Here is a 17,647-nt window from a genome sequence, read left to right on the forward strand (position 1 = left end):
AAGTAGGATATGATATATAGAATATGAAGAACCCTTCTGAAAAAGAGTATATGCTTATGGTTTCCTGGAACCTTGACTTGCAAGAAAGGGTTCTTTCTTGAACCAAAGGGATCTATGTCAATCTTTTTTAGTTCATATAATGTGCTGAACAGGCAAACAAGAGAAGCCTGCAAGTGTGCTTTGTGTTCCCATATTATCTCTTTGAGGGAGCTTGACTGACCGAATAAGAGGAGTGTAGTCCCCCCCTGGTGGCTACCTGGGGGAACACACTCCAGCTCCTCAGCACTCCTGTCCAGAAATACACATCATCACGAACCTGGCAGGTTTCAGTCCCAGGGATAGGAGATCTCCAGGCCTGAAATAGAACAGCAGAGTTCTGGGGTCAGGGGACTTGTTTTACGGTGATACAGTCCTAATCCTGCTGGCTTGTGACCATGCTAGGCTACCTGTGGCCTGACCCCAGGTGCCCTCTGATCATCTAATTATGGACCAGGGCCACATAAGGAACGAGCAGCCGGGCTCGATTGTATAAGGTGATGTGGGAGAGAAAAACTCACGTGCGAAACCTGGGTTTAGCTGAATATCTATGTTTTTGTTTATCTAACTCCTATGTACATCAAATCCATATATCCATCCATCTATATATACGCAACTGTGACAACATATTCTATAGAATGAGATATAGAAAAGTACAGACACTGTGCCCAGCTACCAGTTTGTGCTACCAAAACTGGCCAGAAGCCACCAGAGCAATCCTTCTCAATCCTATCAAAAGCCACCAACCACTGAAGCACCTCATTAGCACATTACAACCTACCTCACAACAGTGCAGTGTAGGCCTACATCCTTCAACTGTTAAAATGAACAAAAATAAATGAAATGTTTCAATGAAAAGAAAGAATAATACCCCAAAAAGATGTCCCCAGAACATATTTTTTTCGCTTTATGTTTGGCTTGACCTCATCTATGACCTGAAGTTCCAGACCTCAGCAGTGAGGTCAGGCCGGCACTCTGTAGGTCCTGACTTTCATGCATCGTTCAGGAAGAGTGTCAAGCCGAGGACCTGCTGGGAGCCTCCCAGACAGTGAAAGCAGATGCTGTGCTGGGACGGGGCCAGGAGCTGTGATTGCAGGTCTCTGGGGTCAACAGGAAGTGGGACGCGGAGGAAAGGGAAGCCATGCCCGGCGAGGGGGTGGGGGGGGGGGGGTGACAAGGCCTTTCTGGAATAGAAGGAAAGATGAGGCTGAGGTGAGAGAGCGAGAGAGAGAGCGAGAGAGAGAGAGAGAGAGAGAGAGAGAGAGAGAGAGAGAGAGAGAGAGAGAGAGAGAGAGAGAGAGAGAGAGAGAGAGAGAGAAAAAGTGAGACAAGCTAGACATGGAAGGCAGAATTGCTACACGCCTACAGGATACACAAGCATAAAGAGGCAATGCGGAAAGGGAGGTGGAGAGAGCAGCAAGAGAGAGAGACAGAGGCAGAGAGACAGGTCAAGGTTCAAATACAATCAAATAAATAACGGTGAAATAGGAAAGAAGAAATAATCCTCTCTCACGGCCCCCCCCCCCCCAAATAAGATCCGGCCTTCCTGGTGCGGACTGGCCCGTACAAGAGTCCGCCGACACCTGTCTGGACCAGCAGGTGGCAGCAGTGCTTTAACTCGATTGGCTCCAACCGCTGGTCTCTCCTAGAGGTCGCAAGAGCTTTTCCTGGTTTGTCTGTGATGAATATCAATATAATTTCACACTAGCACTTTGAGGGCGATATCCACTGGCTCCAATGTGAACCTTTCTGTAGCTGAAAACAACTTATTTGTAGGATGGTTGGCTGTGTTAGGAAAGTGCTGCGCCGGCTGTGAAGCCGTCCGCACCCAGGACACAGCATTCAGAACAAAATGTCATTTCAGATCAACTCACAGGAGGGACAAAGAGAACGCTGCCTGAGAGAAACTAAGATTAACCATCGAAATCGGTTTCTAAAGCTGGCTGTGTGCTCAGCTAATATTAGACTCTTGGCACTGTTTCCCGGACTGGTCTTAACACCGTTTGGCTGAAGACTAGAGGGAGGCTCCGCTCTATTCATCCCAGCTATGACGTCTACCCCTCCTCCTCCTCCTCCTTCACAGGGCTGTGATTCACAAACTCCGCGATCCACGGTTCTCCTCAACAGAGAGCAGAGTCGGCTGGAGGAATGGGACGCCAATTTGACCACGCTTGCCGGGAGAGTAACAGCGCGAGGGCAACACACGAAATAAATCCGATCTTCGGCCTGTGTGCGTGTATGTGTCCTGACTCTAGCCAGGAGCCAAGTGAGACATGAATGTCTCACTGGAGAACATGTCTGTGTCACTGGAGGGTCTCTCTCTTTGAGGAAGATGTTAACTACAGGACCAGGAAAGACAGCTGACACACTTGTTTACCTGTGGGTAAACAGAACACACATGGCGGCGCACACACACACACACACACTCTCTCTCTTGCTGGATCTTCCATGGCTGCACAACCAAACCCATCATCGCCATGAGGCTAATAGATAGGCCTAGATCTGAGCCTCGACTGAGCAGGCCAGTGTGCTGTCTGTGTAAACTATGACACGGTCTCCTCTAGGCACTGTGTGGGTTGTGTGTTCATGCCTTATTTGGCTCTGGTCCGCTCCTTAACAGTTCACGCAAACCATGTGTCACCGCTGAGAGACGGGAGCCGAGATGGAGAGAGGCAGAGTTATAGCGAGAGAGAGGGATAGAGAAAGAGAGCAGGGCTTTCCCTCTCTTTAGAGGGCGAGAAACAGCGGGGCCAGGAGCACTGGGGAGAAAGTTTGAAAAAGGGAGAGGAGGAGAGGAAGGAGGAGCAGGGGGGGTGGAAGAAGAGGGGAAATGTGTCAAGAAGAAGTGGTGGAGGGAGAGAGGTGGATGGATGGAAAGGAGGGGAGAGGAAGAGATGTTCGGGGAGGTGGGTGGTCACCCTCGACAGCCAATGAGGGGCAAGGGGGGCGAGTTTCGAGGTGGAGTGAGACGGCCAGCACGCACCCCCACTTTCGCAGGAAAAGAGGGAAAGAAAGGAGAGGAGGAGAGAGAGGAGGAGGAGAGAGGAGGCTTCGTGGGCGACATCTCTGCGAGGACTTGGCAAATCATTCTCTCCAGAAAAACCGATTTGAGAAGACAGGACTCTGTGCAAGAGAGGTGGGGGGAGGGGGGGGAGGGGGCAAGAAAAAAAGAGAGGAACACATTTCGGGCAGGAAATCGTCTTGTCTGTCGCTCTCGAGGGAGACTGCAAGTGAGCGAACTAGCAGGACGGGAAGAAGCCAGACATAATTTGCCACTCCACCTGCAGTGTAGAGAGAGAGAGAGAGAGAGAGAGAGGAGAGAGAGAGAGAGAGAGAGAGAGAGAGGGAGAGAGAGAGAGAGAGAGAGAGAGAGAGAGAGAGAGAGAGAGAGAGAGAGAGAGAGAGAGAGAGAGAGAGAGAGAGAGAGAGAGGAGGGAGGGAGGGAGGGAGGGAGGGAGGGAGGGAGGGAGGGAGGGAGGGAGGGAGGGAGGGAGGAAGGAAGGGAGGGAGAGGAAGAAAGGAAAAGAGTGCTGGTCCCATGCCAGGCGCACTCCCTACGTTCAGCCCAAAAAATGTTCTCCTTTTTTTCCAGGATCAATGATTCATCTCCATGAGAGACTCTGTTGGTCAGTCCAGTACGAGGCCGTCAGCGAGCAGAGCAGCCGCCCTCTGGAACAGCCCTCTGACTGAGGAGACAAGGTGGGAAAAGAGAGAGAAGGAGAGAGAGAAATAACAAGGGAGCAACCGGCATAGAAAGAAAGGAGAAAATAAAGAGAAATACCTTTCCAGGAGGAGTACGGGGGGGAACAATCCTAAGGAAAAGGAAAAGAGGGGGGGGGGGACAGATTAAAAGAAGGCAGCGTTTCGCAAAAGAGGGAGAGAATGAAGGCTCTTCAGAAGAACCAGGGTCGGACTGACCAGATGTTGGGTGCCATGGCTGACATGCTAACCTCCCTGGCGTTGCCCAACCAGCAGTGGGTGAGTGACTCAGTCTGTTTTGTTTGTTGTCTTTGTGCACGGTTATGTGTCGTCGATCATGGCAACAGCGGTGTCAAAGGTCACATGTATTTCCAGTTTTGTGACCAAGAGACTGTAGTGGCACACGAACTATGACTTTAGCTTCAGTCCTCGTTGACTGGTTTTGACAAGGTCTGATCTCATGACATACTTTCAAAGGTATTCTTTACTCAAATTAGGGAAGATGGACCAACCAGAAACAGATGGGACGTTTCTATTCCACACAAGAAACACAGAGAGATGACATTGACGTTTTTTGTCATATTTCTTGGAAACGATGGATTCCTTGTTAACTGTTGATGCATTTCCACTTGAATCTCTTGGGAAGTCAAACCCAGGGCTGACTCGGCAACAGCCTTGTAGTTTTCGCAACCGCTTCAAATGCAGAGGGGAAAATCAATACAGGGGTATTGAGGGAGAGAGCGTTCCGGATCGTATTTACCAGTAAACCTTCAGTACTTACCGTGTCCGATAACAGTCTCCAATCAGCTCTCAGGAAACATGCTTGGCTCAACTTTACCATCTTAGGCTGACATCAGGAAGTCAGGTTTGATGGAGCAATAGAAGACACTATTTACAAACATATTCCTGACACGAAACTGTGTATGTGCATGTGTGAGTGCTTGGTGTGTGTTTTGAATGTGTGTGTGTGTATGGGTGCGCGTTGTGTGTGTATGACTTATTTTAAGACAACCAAGAATCCACCACAATATACACAAGGAAAACATCAGGACTAGAGAAAACTATCTTAAGACAATCTATGGTTTTTCCTAATGCCAATACTTAAATTAGATTTTCTATGATGTCCTGACAACCCTGTGATAACAAAACAAAAGCTTTTGTGACACCCACACAGATAGCAATGCCTTGCCTTAAAGATAAGACACCAGACAAGGACACACAGAGATAGAGAGTCTGGGAGAGAAGAGAGAGTGAGAAAGAGAGAGATGGAAAGGAGAGAGAGGAGAGCTGGAGAGAGAGAGAAAGAGAGAGAGGTTGCCAGGAATTCTTTGGTGCTTGGCATCTGAGGCTCAGACAACGTAGTAGCACTGATGAAGACAGCTAACCATAAACAAACACATGGAGGCCTAATAATCAACCCTGCACCATGCTCTCTCTCTCTCTCTCTCTCTCTCTCTCTCTCTCTCTCTCTCTCTCTCTCATCTCTCTCTCTCTCTCTCAGATATGTTCTTCTTTCTCTTTCTTTCTCTTTCTTCAACTCTCTCTGCTTCTTCATGACTCACACACTCACACTGCTCATCTCGTAAACACGGCAGCTGCTGTAGGTCCTGTAGGTCCTGGTGCTGTAGGTCCTGCTGCTGTAGGTCCTGGTGCTGTAGGTCCTGCTGCTGTAGGTCCTGTAGGTCCTGGTGCTGTAGGTCCTGCTGCTGTAGGTCCTGGTGCTGTAGGTCCTGTAGGTCCTGGTGCTGTAGGTCCTGGTGCTGTAGGTCCTGCTGCTGTATGTCCTGTAGGTCCCTGGTGCTGTAGGTCCTGTAGATCCTGGTGCTGTAGGTCCTGGTGCTGTAGGTCCTGCTGCTGTATGTCCTGTAGGTCCTGGTGCTGTAGGTCCTGTAGATCCTGGTGCTGTAGGTCCTGGTGCTGTAGGTCCTGCTGCTGTATGTCCTGTAGGTCCTGGTGCTGTAGGTCCTGTAGATCCTGGTGCTGTAGGTCCTGGTGTTGTAGGTCCTGGTGCTGTAGGTCCTGGTGTTGTAGGTCCTGGTGCTGTAGGTCCTGGTGCTGTAGGTCTTGCTGTTGTAGGTCCTGGTGTTGTAGGGCCTGGTGCTGTAGGTCCTGGTGTTGTAGGTCCTGGTGCTGTAGGTCTTGCTGCTGTAGGTCCTGGTGCTGTAGGTCCTGGTGTTGTAGGTCCTGGTGCTGTAGGTCCTGGTGTTGTAGGTCCTGGTGCTGTAGGTCCTGGTGCTGTAGGTCTTGCTGTTGTAGGTCCTGGTTGTTGTAGGGCCTGGTGCTGTAGGTCCTGGTGTTGTAGGTCCTGCTGCTGTAGGTCCTGGTGCTGTAGGTCCTGGCGTGGAAACCTGTCAGACAGCGGATTCAATCAGAACTGTTACATTGCTTTACGGCACAGTTGAATTGGGGGAACCTATCACCCTCAAAGGTGGGGGAGTTTAGGGGTAACACTGACCAATCGTAAGGGGCCAACTTGGTAGACATGCGCAGGCTAGCTTACGTAATGTAAGGACATTGCCCGACTGGAAATGCACTGTCAAGTACCAATTTCAAAGCAACACATTCGAAAGGCAACATTTAAATGCAATGACACTTTAAACATTATACGGTCGTGTCCACAAGATAAACGAAATGACTGAAATTACACACGAAACAGAACCGTTTGGTACATATCTGCATCATCCAATGGAAAGAGTTGGTCAGGCATGTGTGATTCCCGACTGTTCTTATCACATTTCTTTTTTTCTCTTGTTTTGGGGGGCGGGGTGGTGGTGGGGGGTGCATCCAGATAGTGTCTAACTGCTGAAGAAGAGAGCAGGGAACGATGACTTCCTGTCTGGAACCCTCCCCATCGGGCGGGGGGTTGGGTGTGGACTGATCGTTTCCTTCCCAGGAGATAGAAAAGAAAAAAGAAGAAGAGAAAAAAGCGCAGCGGGGAGGGTGATTAGCATCTCAGTCTGTCTCTGAGGAGAGAGAGGGATGGATCGCTGACTCCAGCGCTAGCTCCGCTCCTCTGTTTAGCTCCCGGGACGCCAGGGGAAATTGAAAAAGGGTATCAGGGACTGTTTAGTACTTAGTACAGATTTGGTGCCCAATTTTTACCTCTAGAATATATCAAAGTGTCCCTGTAAATGGAGGGACAATAAATCAACCAAAAATCCCCCCCAAAAGATATTTGTATTGTGGTGCATAACATTGGACCATACAGTATTCTATAACATCATAGCACAGTACAGTATAGCATGTGGCTGAAGTGTGACAATCTCACCATCACTAACTCTTGAGAATGAATGCTGCACCACTGACAAAGCCATGTCTGTCTCCAGCTTGCTGACAGCAGTGAGCCTGACCCCCCAGCAGCCTTGACCGGTGTGGAGGGGATGGAGGCCATCGGCCCGGACCCCAGCCCAGCCTCGTGGGTACAGGCAGGGCCGGTCTGGGAGACCAGGTCCCCCGGCAACCTGGAGAGGGGACGACAGAGGACAGGTAAGACCTGTACCAGCCTACATCTGTCCCCTCGCACATGGAAACACAAGCGTTCTATGTGCACGGGATTGCAGTCCAAACATGGGTCTGACCAAACCTGTCTCAACCCACTTGACCTCCTCTCCCTACAACTCAAAAAACAACATTCCATTGTTGTTTTTTCCCCTTTCAAACTTTATCAGAGACATTTCAACAAACGGCTGACAAGTTGCCTGTAAATATGATTCAGGTTCTTTCACCCTCATGCCCTTGTATGTGTTGGGCTGCACCCAAAATAACCTCCTGCATTACCCAAAGAGACCCTCAGGACAAGTAAAGCTTCCTGAATCGTGTGTAGGTGTGTGTTTGTGTGTGTGTTTGTGTGTGTGTGTGTGTGGGGGGGGCAATTGCTGGTCAAAGAGCCTGACTCCTACTGCTCTTATTTCACCATAAACTGTTCTGTTATCAGATCGGACACACCTGAGTCCTGATTGGAGGGTAATGAATTCCACCCTATATCTAGACAGCTGGCACTATTAGCCATTACAATCAGGAACTGGGTAATGTACCATAGACGAAAGCTGGAAACACAAGTAGGGGAAGGGAGAATGTGTGTATAAGTGTGTGTGTGTGTGTGTGTGGGGGGGGGGGGGGGTTGAACTCCCCGCTTGTCTCCCTTCAGACCTTATTGACGGGGGAAAACACTGTTGGTTGCAGCCATCTTGATTTACATGCAGAAGGTTTGCGTGCGTTGCCATGTTTCCTTGAGTGCAAAAGAACAAAGAGGCTCTGTAGCTGGTTCAGTGTTTGGGGGGGGGGGGGGGGGTCTGGTAGTGGGGGTTTGGTAGTCTGTGTGTGAGTGTGTGTGTGAGTGTGTGTATACACCATGTGGTTGAGGCCACTAACTGTTGAGCAGAACACGGCGTCCGGAGGAGAGCAGGGGAGGGAGGAAGCTGTCAGCGATGTTTATCTGTAATAGTCTAGTGTAGACGGATTGTGCCGGCAAAGCTAATGCGCCCAAATATTATCTTAGCACACAACTCTTGACTCCAAAAGGGTGTGTGTGCGTGGTAAATGTGTGGTAAAAAAAAAGAAGAAGAAAGGTGCCTGAAATAATTTACTCATAAAGGTGGACTCGGCTCGGACACTTGGGTCGTTGGTTTCGATCCCATATTTCTTCACCTCTTTTTTTCATTGACATTCCTTTTCCTCCTCCAAACTTCTTTCACATATTTGTCCCACCACGAGGGGATGTAGGCTGGAGGTCCACAGGATGACAGTGTGAGGGCAGCAGTGGGACTGAAGACGCTGCCCTCGTGGTTCTTCCACAATGTCTTCCAGATGGTGGGGCAGTGAGCACCAGGCTCTGGCTGTCTGCCAGCCTTCCGTCACCATCATCCATGCTGCCTGGTCCTACACACCACCTTGAACAGTATTTACACCTCGGCGTTCTCAGGTGGAGCGGTCCAAATATACAGTGTACGGTGGGTTTAAACTTCTCGGCTGTGTGTTCTTGACTGTGGGTTTGTGTGCGCTTGTAGTAATGTGATTTTGTTTGCTGTGGTTGGGACCATTACTGTCAGAAGTCCGAGTTTTGTTTTCATTCCTTGCTGTGTATGTGTATGTGTGTGTGTGTGTGTGTGTGTGTGTGTGTGTGTCTGAGAGTGTGTGCGGGCTGCATGTGTAAGAGAGTGACAGGGTGTACGAGCTTGGCTGCGAGTGTTAGCTTAAGTGTTTAGATGTGCGTGCGTGCGTGTGTGTGTTTGTCGGAGACCCCAGCCATCATCCATCTGGCAGAGATTAGAAACAAGATGCCTTCTGGTGGCTTCCCCCGCCGTGCCAGTCTCTTCTAAATCACATTCAGACACAGCATCCATCCCTGACCTTCTTTCCAAATTCTTCATCCATCTCTCTCTCTCTCTCTCTCTCTCTCTCTCTCTCTCTCTCTCTCTCTCTCTCTCTCTCTCTCTCTCTCCTCTCTCTCTCTCTCGCTCTCTCTCTCTCTCTCTCTCTCTCGCTCTCTCTCTCTCTCTCTCTCTCTCTCTCTCTCTCTCTCTCTCTCTCTCTCTCTCTCTCTCTCTCCCCTACTTCTCTGTCTCTCCGTAGACCATACACTCCACATGCAAACCTCTTTTTGTCTCGCTCTTCTTCTTTGATCGCTCCCTCTGAAATGACCTTTACCATCTCCACTCTGGCTGCCTTCTCCTCCTCCTCCGTTTGCCTTTCCTTCACTCTCCCCTCCCTCGTCCATCCTCAACTTTTCCATGCCTTCTCTTCGTCTTCGGTCATCCTTCGGTTTCTCAAAGGAATGCCGAGCCACTTTGACCTCTCTCCGAAGAGCCAGGAGTGCCGGTCGTATTTTTCCCCAACCTCCCTAGGTAGCTCCAACCTTCCTGAACCTTCCCTCACCCCTGGCCCTCAACCCCCCCCCCCCCCCACCGCCTCAACCCACCCCCCCCCAAAAAAATGAGGGCCCACGCTCTGCCAGGGGTTTTGTAACAGGCCTCGATGACGGATGTGCACGTGTCTGCACACGCGCTTTTATGATGGTTGTCTCTGTCCCAGTAAAGTGCTCAAGCTCACAACAACAGGAAGCTGTTACTGGTCGGTGACCACAGAAAAGTGCTCACACACACTAAAAAGTCTCCTTTGTAACCATGGCAGCAGATTCTTCAGAAGGTGTTTGAAGTCAATAATAACAATACTGGAAATAAATACAGTCAACATACAGTATTATGGGATGTAGTAGGGAATCTGTTCTGGCTGATCGAATTGAAATATGAGTGTGTGAATAAAATATAAAACTAGAGAGGGTACAATTTCTTGGGAAATTGTAGGGTGTGCTTGCTTGCGTCGGTTGCACAGGGGTCCGTTTTTTAATGACATTTTTACAACATTTTTTTTTATATTTCTGTATATTTTATATAAAAATGCATAGGGCCTACTTATTATTTATAAAAATTACATAGATTTAAAAGCATCTTTTTTTTGCTGCTCATTTACAACTCAAAATACGAGTTAAGTGTAGAATGAAATAGATGTCTTCTCATTTCACCTGCAAGAGGCAGCCTCATCGTTGAATCAAAACGAATAAATTTGGCAGACCGGTGTAAAAATTGACCTAATCTCTATGACTTAAACGTCCTTTTAAGTTTTTCCCTTCTCGTGATATTTTAAGGAATTTAGCCTACTCATATTGCATTCATTCATGAGAACCCTTTTTGAAGATTATTGTACGACGTTACCGGCAGTAGAAGATGGAATCGCGATTCAAACAGTACCATCTGCTAACTGAAAGTATGCCCCCAAAAACGTAAATAAGCTTGACATTTATTTAGTGGAAAATCGCTTTCATAAAAAGCTCACTGGTAGCGATCATTGTCAGTAACAACGCAAAATGCGATATAGCCCTGTGTGGAGAAGCTGCCCCGGTAAATTGTACTACTACGGTACAGTACTAGACTACTTCTGTGTTCGTCTTGGTAGCGATTGCGTTGGTTGAATTTGATTTAACGTTCCGTTGTACGGTTTAGGCTGAAATTAATTATTTTCATGAACAGATTGACAAAGTTTAGGCTGTGGCACTGAAGTTAAGGTTAGTAGTTAGATAGATTTTTGATTTAAGTAAGGAGAGTGCCGAACATGTTCTGTCGCCGTTTGACTTCCTACAGTTGTGTAGATGTATTTGTAGTGTCTCGCGTAGGCTACAGCGTTTCAGTGAGCAACACTGGTTTGAAACCACAGGTAATGATAATTTCACCCACAAATCGTTTACTTGTAATGTAATGTCATAATAAATCCTACAACGAAAATGTATTTGTGAGGAATGTTTATTTTAACGATTGAAAACAGATGCATCATAGACCACTGTAGTATGTGTTGCCCGGGCAACAGAGGCTAATGTCATGATGCTAATACTTCAGTGACATAGTAGACTGTTTCCGAAAGTAGATGTACTTCTTTAATAAAATCAGCTTATATTGTACATTACACGTCACAATTGTGTGTCATATCACAAAGTAAAATTAGTAAATAGTTATCACCCTGGCCTCTTTGCTTGTGGCGTTTCTGCAGCTGCCTTGCAGTAAAGCAGTTAGCTTAGCTATCTCCCAGAAGTTAACGAGCTGCTAAACTAATGTTCTGCTAGAGGTAGTCACGCGAGTTTTCGTGACGTTAGTGACGTAAGTAGCGTCATTGACTGTGGCTAGCAAGTTAGCCACCGTTAGCTTCACTTTTTGCCACAAAAACTTAATTTCCACTTAAACCATGCAACGGAACGTAAATCCCAATAGAAGCAACTCAATCGCTACCAAGACGAAACTTTTGACACCTAGGTTGTCTATGTAGGCCAAATATTGACTGAGTTTTAGGGGGGCAAAAAGAATAATAAAAATAATAATATATATGTGAGAGAACAAAGGTTGTGCCCTTGCCGAAGGCAAAGCACACCCAAATAGCTAGAGGCAGGAAAAAAACGAAGGTGTTGTTTTCTGTGCTGTGTTAAATATGGATGCACTCATAAACAAATGTTGTCAGACTAGTCAGAAGAGGTCCTACCTTCACCTACTTTGAGAGAGGAATTAACCCTATTCACTGCTACTAAACTGAGCTCTCTGTGTCACACACACCGATTCCTACCGACACACACACACACACACACACACTTCTGTGTGTGCAGGCCAGATGACATGATGCTATTCTCCTCCACAGCCCCAGGCTGAAGAGAGACTAGGGGGGATGCTGGGTAGAGAGCTGTCCCAGTGGAGGCCATAGACTGAGCTCTCCATGACCTTATAAGGGCGGTGATCACCCTCCTCCTCACAGCCTGCTACAGGACATGGCCCCAGAGCAGAGCTGGAGCCATGGGAATTGATGACTAGGGACAGGAGGGGGACCTGTGGAATCAGTGTGTGTGCGTGTCTGTTTGTGTACTGTAAGATTGTGCACGTGTATATCGGTGTGCAAGGGCCTGTGTAAGTTATTGTGTATGTGTGTGTGTGTGTATGGCTGCATGTGTTTGGGTGTGTATGTGTGTGGTGTGGAATGTCTGCACTGTCTTTTAAGTTTAGCCAGGTTTGGGATTTACGGCCTAAACATCTCTTATCATTTGCAAAGACCTAGACAATAGTGGACCTGAGGTGGGGCTATCTGAGCCACACACACACAAACAGGTCACAGCTACACACTATGGCTGATGGTGAAGTAAGGGGAAGTTAAGCATCATGGTTCCTGTCCCACGTGGGAGACACACAGACACAAACCTACCAAACGCATTTGGACCGAGATATGCCAGTCATCTAACGCACCCCGCTTTCAGATTTAGAGTGAACGCTTATTAACGAACCAGAATGCTGGAAAACTCGCTGAAAAATCTCCCTCTTTCTCCAAGTGCTGGACGATGTAAACCACAGCCCACCCCTCGTCCCTGGCTCCCATGTTAGAGCGTCTTGAAGGTGGAGGGGGGTGGGGTGGGGGGGGAGCCAAGGGCAACATTTCTACGTGTGGGCAAGGGGTTTTGGCCAGCATTGTGAAACATGTTCTCTATGTTGGATCATGTTTTAGTATAGCCTTCTTCTTCACATCTTGCAGCCAGCCAGCACCTCCACATACTGGAATACAGCACTATGTGAGTGTGTGTTGGTAGGGGGATGCACAACCAGGAGTGTGTGTGTGTGTGTGTATGTGGAGGAGAGAAGTGAATGTAAGCTTTTGATGCAGGGTCAGAAAGAGTGGAGAAAACCAGACTTCTGACAGTTTCCAGAGTTGTAACTAAGACTGCCACAGTTTATACAGAGTTCAATGGAAAGGCTGGATTGAGTGGTAGTGAATTGTGCCAGCGTGTGTGTGTGTGAATGTGTATGTGTGTGTGTGTGTGTGTGTGATTGTGTAAGTGTGTGTGTGTGTGTGTGAATGTGTAAATGTGTGTGTGTGTGTGTGTGTGTGAATGTGTAAGTGTGTGTGTGTGTGTGAATGTGTAAGTGTGTGTGTGTGTGTGAACAGTGTTGGGTAGCAGCCCTGCATCTCTATGTTCTGCAGAACTCCTGTAATGGGAGAGCTGCACTGCTCTATAAAGGGGAGCGGGGAGAGACACAGACTGGTACTAGCATGAGCACACACACACACACACACACACTCTTTCACTCTCTCCTAAAAACATACAAGCACAAAGACACAAACACTCTCACACACACACACACACACATTTAACTAGGCACTAAATGTGTGCTCTGCGCAGCTGGAATGGAGAAGAAGCTGAACAAACAGACATGCAGGCAGGCATCTGCCTAATGCCCACTGGCCTTAATTGGCGCTCGGCGCTTCGGAGAGAGAGAGGGAAAGAAAGAGAGGATGTGTATGTGTGTGTGTGTGTGTGTGTGTGGGGGGGGGGGGGGTAGTAGAGAAGGGGGAAAAGACTGGTACTGTAGCAAGCTAAGGTTGATGAGCATGTGGTAGAGCGAGTGAGAGAGACAAAGGGAGGGGGGAGAGAGGGGAGGCAAACAAAAGAGCTGTGCACCAAATTTTAATTCTGAGGATGAGGGGCTGCTGGGTGATGGAGTTCTGAGTAGTTGGACAGTCATGCAAGCTGAATAGACGAGCGCACACGCACAGCCCGGCGGTACATTTACATTTACATTTATTCATTTAGCAGACGCTTTTATCCAAAGCGACTTCCAAGAGAGAGCTTTACAAAGTGCATAGGTCACTGATCATAACAACGAGATAGCCACAAAACATTGCGAGTAGCCAAAACATGAAGCACACATTGTGAACAACCAAAATAAGTGCCAAAGGGAAGAACCATAAGAGCATGTAGTTAAACAAGTTACAATTAAACAACATGAACTGCTATAAGTGCGGGTGTACCTGTGGAAAAAAAAAACGCAGTACTCTGAACGCTCATGGCACACGCATGCATGTTCGCCGTAATCCATGCATGAGCAACATGCTACCGAGAGGCGCGTGAGATGCATGATATGTTTTATACATGCAACGAGACATTCTAAAGGAATGTTCTAGAAGAGAAAGAAAAGGGATTTAAACAAAAGTTAGGTCCACAAGGTATTCCACACAACAGAGCGGACCAGTCTTCGGTGATGATTAGGCCTACTTGCAACAAGTTTTAGGACGGACAAACGTTTGAATCACGCCGCTGAAGCACAATGCTGCAGAGAACGTTTGTCATCGTTTTGTCTGTGATTCTGATGAGGCGCCGGCGGATGGCGGTCACAGTGTAGCGGTGGAGAGCCTTGAGAACTGAACTCCCCCTGCTGGCCAGCCTTGAGATGTGCGTCGTCATTTGTGCTGGCCTAGAGGGAAAAATTGAGATTTACTGCATAGTGTTTATCAAATCTCCAAGTGAATGCTAATCCACTGCCACCGCCACCGTTTAGACATCCTATCACAGCGAGTATATACTGTATTTTACATCGTGTATCATTTAGGACTTGAAACATATATTTTTTATATCAGTCCTCTCACGCCTACCTCTGTCTGTAGTGGGGTTTCTTGCGAGGGTGGATCTTTTCCAGAGCTCCGTGATTCCAGCAGAGCGCAGAGAGTGCGGCTAAAGCATCCATGATGAGAGGGAGGGAAGGTGTGAGAGTGAGACGGGGTGGGAGGGAGAAGGAGACCCCAAAAATGGAAACGATGAGAGAGGGAAGCAGAGAATAACGTGCGCGTGTGTGTGGGTGTACGTGTGTGCGTGTTCGTGTATGACAGAGAGAGGCTTGAGCCTTCGTGTCGGTTGCGGGGTTGCGTGTGTCACCTGCCGCAACATGAATATGGACAGGAAGTCGGGATGCTGCTGCCGGAGGGACAACATCACATGAGACCTGCTTTGAAGTTGGTAGCACTACCTCACTCCTTCTCACTCCTTCCCTCTCTCACAGACACACACACCCTCACACATACACACACCTCTTTGTCACTTGCAAGGCAGCTAATGCACTCAGACACATCAGAGAGCCAGTGGAGAACAGAGAAAGAGAGAGAGCGGAGGCAGAGAAGTGAGAGAGAGAGAGAGAGAGAGAGAGAGAGAGAGAGAGAGAGAGAGAGAGAGAGAGAGAGAGAGAGAGAGAGAGAGAGAGAGAGAGAGAGAGGAAGAGAGCACGCAGTGGTGGAGAGCAGCCCAGCGAGGGTGTGATATTAGGAGTGGGCGTATGCCAGGGCACACATCCACACTGCGGGCAGTGCTGCAGAGACGGGCCTCCCTGCCCACAGACACTGGGGGGGGGAAAGTAGCGGTGCATCTCGCCGTTTCAGCATCACTCCCTCCATCCTTCCCGCTCCCCCCCCCCCCACACACACACATACACAGGTGTTTCCCCAGAGCTGGTGTTGTGTGCCAGCCAGTACCCAGGCTTCTCTGGTTACTGGCCGGTGGCCCCGCGGACAGGAACGTTAGACGCCCGGCTCGTCTGAGACCGCGGAGGACGCCGACAATGACCTCAGACCGCTCTGTCACTGGAAGCCGAAGGTCTTCTGACGGAGTGCGTGCGTTGAGGAGTCGTAGGGTTTAGCCCCCGGGGTGAGCTCGAGTCATGCAGACTCACGTCACACTTTGTGTGTTTGAGCTGCGGAAACTCTTTGTGGTGTGTTCCCCGGCGTGCGTGTGTGCGAGTGAGATTACTTGAATGGTAAACCTGCAGTTAAGGGGCTAACAGTCAAAGCGGTGCATGGATCCATTGTACTGTATGTGCCTATAAGGTCAGTAATTAGGGCTTTGACATTATAGAGAAAGAAAAATACACTAAGCTGATATTTATTAACTAACACACACAATCAAATGGAACCTTCATTGTTAGGAGACTGATTGTGTGTGTGTGTGTGAGAGTGTGTTTGCAGTGAGTGGGCTGAAAAGCTACCCTGGGGAACACGCACCTTCAGTAGGATATGCACACTCATGCCGCAACACTCTCCAATTATCTGCCCACTTGCCCACTGCCCACTTCTGTTTTTAATCTCACACACATACAAAACAACTTGCCACACAGTCACTCAGTCCAACAAAGCACATACCCACAGTTGAATATCATAGGTCAAACGCAGCCCCATATACATACACACACATATAAACACTAATAAGCCAAAACATTATGGACCAATCACAGGTTAAGCGAATAACGTCGATCATCTCCTCACAAGGGCACATGTCGAGGGTAGATTCGATGATGAGTGAACATCAGTTCTCATAGTCAACGTGTTGACTATGAGAAGCGCTGAAGCGCTGAATCGGGGCAAAATAACCGCGGCCAGATGACTGGGTCAGAACTTCTCTGAAACAGCAGAGCTGATGAGGTCCTGGTGACAGAGGTCCGTGGAGGGACAAACCACAAGCCGGCGTCAGAGTTCCACACTCCTACAACTACATGAAGGCAGTGCTAGAGATAAGGACCAGCATCCACCCCACGGTGGACTCTGCACTTCTCTGGATTTTCTGCACTCCAGAGAACCAAGTGGTTCGGTTGGCCGCTGTTTATGTTGAAATGTCAAGGTGAATGAGTGGGATTACAAACACAAACACGCGAGCGCGCACGCACACACACACACACACACACAGACCCTCTCTTTCAAACCCAAACACGAGAGCATTACTCCTGCGACCCCGCAGACTTACGAAGAATGCCAACATTGTGAAATCGGAGCCCCCCTCAGCTTCATGGAAAAGAAGACTGTCTCCTTATCGGCGCTACTCATCGTACGGGAACGCGGAACATCAATATCCATCTCCTATACTCAGGAAATGCAACCAGTCCACTCAAATTCACATATAAGGACACAAACATCAGCTTACTGGCAATAAATTACACCCTTCCTCTTAAAACAGCAACCCCCTCCCTCCTCTGTCTAAATATAATTATGTCTGATTCAGGGTTCCTCATGTTGTTGCTATGAGTTCATGCTAGGGTGCTGTGGCATTTCAGCACGGGTCTGGGGTGTAAGGTTTCCCTGAGAGCTTGTGAGCCCGCCTGCCAAAGTCAGACTCTGAGCTTAATGGGAAAAACAGGATGACAAAGCAACAGCAGACTAAAGAGAGGAGGGAGAGAGAGAGAGAGAGAGAGAGAGAGAGAGAGAGAGAGAGAGAGAGAGAGAGAGAGAGAGAGAGAGAGAGAGAGACGGAGGGAAGACGAGAGGAGGGCTGGTGTTTTACAAAGGAGGAAGATAAAAGAGCAGCTCAAAGGAACATCCGAAGAGACACGAGAGAAAGAGAGAGAGAGAGAGAGAGAGAGAGAGAGAGAGAGAGAGAGAGAGAGAGAGAGAGAGAGGGAGGGGAGGGGGAAGTGGGAACCTTATCCTGGAATAGCCAAGCAACTGGAGAGGCTGCTGCTGCCTGACTCCACCCCTCTCCCCCTTCTCTCCCTCTCTCTCTATCACTCCCTCTTTCTCTCAGAGGCAGTCTCCCAGTCTTGTCCTTTGACCAAACCGTGCACAGAGCCGAGAGCTCTGC

The 17,647-nt window shown here is 48.6% G+C and overlaps 1 protein-coding gene across 3 annotated transcripts in view; it reads left to right on the forward strand.

Annotated features, from left to right (window-relative positions):
• Window positions 1–3,248: 3,248 nt before the first annotated feature.
• arhgef25a (Rho guanine nucleotide exchange factor (GEF) 25a) overlaps window positions 3,249–17,647 on the forward strand; it is a 31,220-nt gene continuing 16,821 nt past the window's right edge. For 2 of the 3 annotated variants that reach the window (XM_062458533.1, XM_062458535.1), the window contains exons 1-2: window positions 3,555–4,014; window positions 7,062–7,221. In XM_062458533.1, coding sequence (XP_062314517.1) covers window positions 3,919–4,014; window positions 7,062–7,221 — 256 coding nt within the window. In that variant the 5' untranslated portion in view covers window positions 3,555–3,918. Of the gene's footprint in view, window positions 3,267–3,554; window positions 4,015–7,061; window positions 7,222–17,647 lie in introns of those variants that run through there. The other variant, XM_062458534.1, reaches the window with a different exon arrangement.

Source organism: Osmerus eperlanus, chromosome 4, assembly GCF_963692335.1.
Source record: "Osmerus eperlanus chromosome 4, fOsmEpe2.1, whole genome shotgun sequence".
Lineage (NCBI taxonomy): Eukaryota > Metazoa > Chordata > Actinopteri > Osmeriformes > Osmeridae > Osmerus > Osmerus eperlanus.